This window comes from Physeter macrocephalus, chromosome 15, assembly GCF_002837175.3.
Source record: "Physeter macrocephalus isolate SW-GA chromosome 15, ASM283717v5, whole genome shotgun sequence".
Lineage (NCBI taxonomy): Eukaryota > Metazoa > Chordata > Mammalia > Artiodactyla > Physeteridae > Physeter > Physeter macrocephalus.
The window spans coordinates 8,250,151-8,252,013 of NC_041228.1; the positions used below are offsets into that span (position 1 = coordinate 8,250,151).

The window sequence follows — 1,863 nt, forward strand, 5'->3', positions numbered from 1 at the left end:
GAGCCTGCGCGTCCGGAGCCTGTGCTCCGCAACAGGAGAGGCGACAGCAGCCCACCGCAAAAAAAAAAAAAAAAAAAAAAAAAAAAAAAAAAATGATATCTCAGTTTCCTTTGCCCTTTTTGTTGTAGAAGCCAGCAAATGGAGAGACTAGAAGTAGATCCCAGCAAGCGTGCCTTCCCTGATGTGGCTAACATAGTTCAAGAGAAAAAACACACGCCCAGAAGAGTTCAAGCTGAACCCAAAATTATACCAAGCGAGGAAGATCCAGACTTTGAAGATAATCCCGAAGTGCCTCCGTTGATTTGAAAACTTCAAGCTGCACTAACTGTGACCCGCCAGACCCAGATTTGCTCAGTGCAGAGAGTGCGTGTATGTTATTTCTGGGGTAAACACAGTTATTTTCAGCATTACTCCTCCAATGTTTTAGGTCCTACTTTGTACATTAATATTCTCAAACCAGTTTACAATTAAAATGTGTACCTTCAAAATGCTATAACATCATTTGTCTATAGTAAAGTGTTGGCTATGGAAAGTGTTCAGTAAATCATAGAACTATTATAGAAACACGCTGCTTATAAATCCCAGAATTGCCTGCTTGTGCAGATAGATGAAGTCGTGGATTAAAGCACGGATTATTAAACCTGTGCTCCGGCAAACGGGTCAAGCTCAGAAGTTAAAATCATAATTTCAGATCAAGTTGGAATGCTTTCAGATGATTTTAAGCAGTGTTTCTGTTTTCTTCTCATGACATGTCTGCTCTCTGTGATGGCGAGGTATAATGGCAAGAAGATGAGGTTGGAAATTAGACACCTTGAAGTCGGATTCCCTTTCAGTCGCTTTGGATGAAACTTCAGCAAGTGCATGAACTTCCCTGCGCCTTAGTGGCTCCATCTGTGACGGGGGAGGAAGAATACTTGCCGTGTATATAGGTTTGTCTCCAGATGAACCGTCTAAAGTGCCCGACACTGTACGTTGTGCATTTCCCCTCCCTCCCTCCCCCCGGAGCCTCCTTTCCCTGTTTCCTCCACTACTCCTCTCCCTCCTCCTCTTTCTTCACCTTCCTCCTCATCCTACTCCCCCTCCTCTACTTCCTTCTTCACGTTTTAAATACTTGCACCTCCTCTTTATCTAGAACATTATGAACTCAATATTCCACATACAATGTAGGAAAACTATCTTCACTCTGATCATGATTTACTAGCATTTAAATCACGCTCTGATCAGCAAATACTTTGCTCAGCAGCTCCTGAGCCCTGGGACCTGCTCTGTTCATCAAGGGGTCGGTGGTGACAAAGCAGCGAAATATACAAACACGGACCCCGTCAGGCCGTGGTAAGAGCTTGCAGTCAGAAGGCAGTTCTGTTTGTTCTCCAATGGAAATGCTTTTGCCTCTGGAACCAATACCTCCAAAGCAGCAGGGCCCAAAGTTGCAGGAACAGGAATGAAACTGGCCAGTTCATCATTATGGGTGTTAGTGAGAGGAGCCTCTCTCATTTCGATCCCTTGATCCCAGATCCATGCTCCTTGGCTCTGGGAGAAATAGCACCACATATTGGCTAGGGATTCAGAGCCTATACTTTATCCATGGGAACATGATCTCACCCATGCGAAGTATTATCACCCAGCTGGCCCTGTAGCTGCGTCTTCAAAAGGCCACTTCATTGTTCTACCAGGTCAGCCGCTCCAGAGTGATGATGAACATGGTAAATCCAGCGAATTCCATAGATATAACTCCACGGGCACACTTCATTTGCTGTGGAAATGAGTTCCCTGGTCAGAGGCGGCGCTCCATGGAGTACTGTGGCAGCGAATATTGCACCCACCGCGTAAACCCACAGATGGTGGCTTTGGCAGAAGCACTGT

The 1,863-nt window shown here is 45.5% G+C and overlaps 1 protein-coding gene across 1 annotated transcript in view; it reads left to right on the plus strand.

The window, feature by feature from the left end:
- The window catches only part of DNAAF11 (dynein axonemal assembly factor 11), a 75,911-nt gene extending 75,506 nt beyond the window's left edge, over positions 1-405 (plus strand). Inside the window, exon 12 of the mRNA XM_007106424.3 lies at positions 129-405. Within this exon, the coding sequence (XP_007106486.2) occupies positions 129-306 (178 nt within the window). The 3' untranslated portion in view covers positions 307-405. The remainder of the gene's footprint in view (positions 1-128) is intronic.
- The last annotated feature ends 1,458 nt before the right edge of the window (positions 406-1,863 follow it).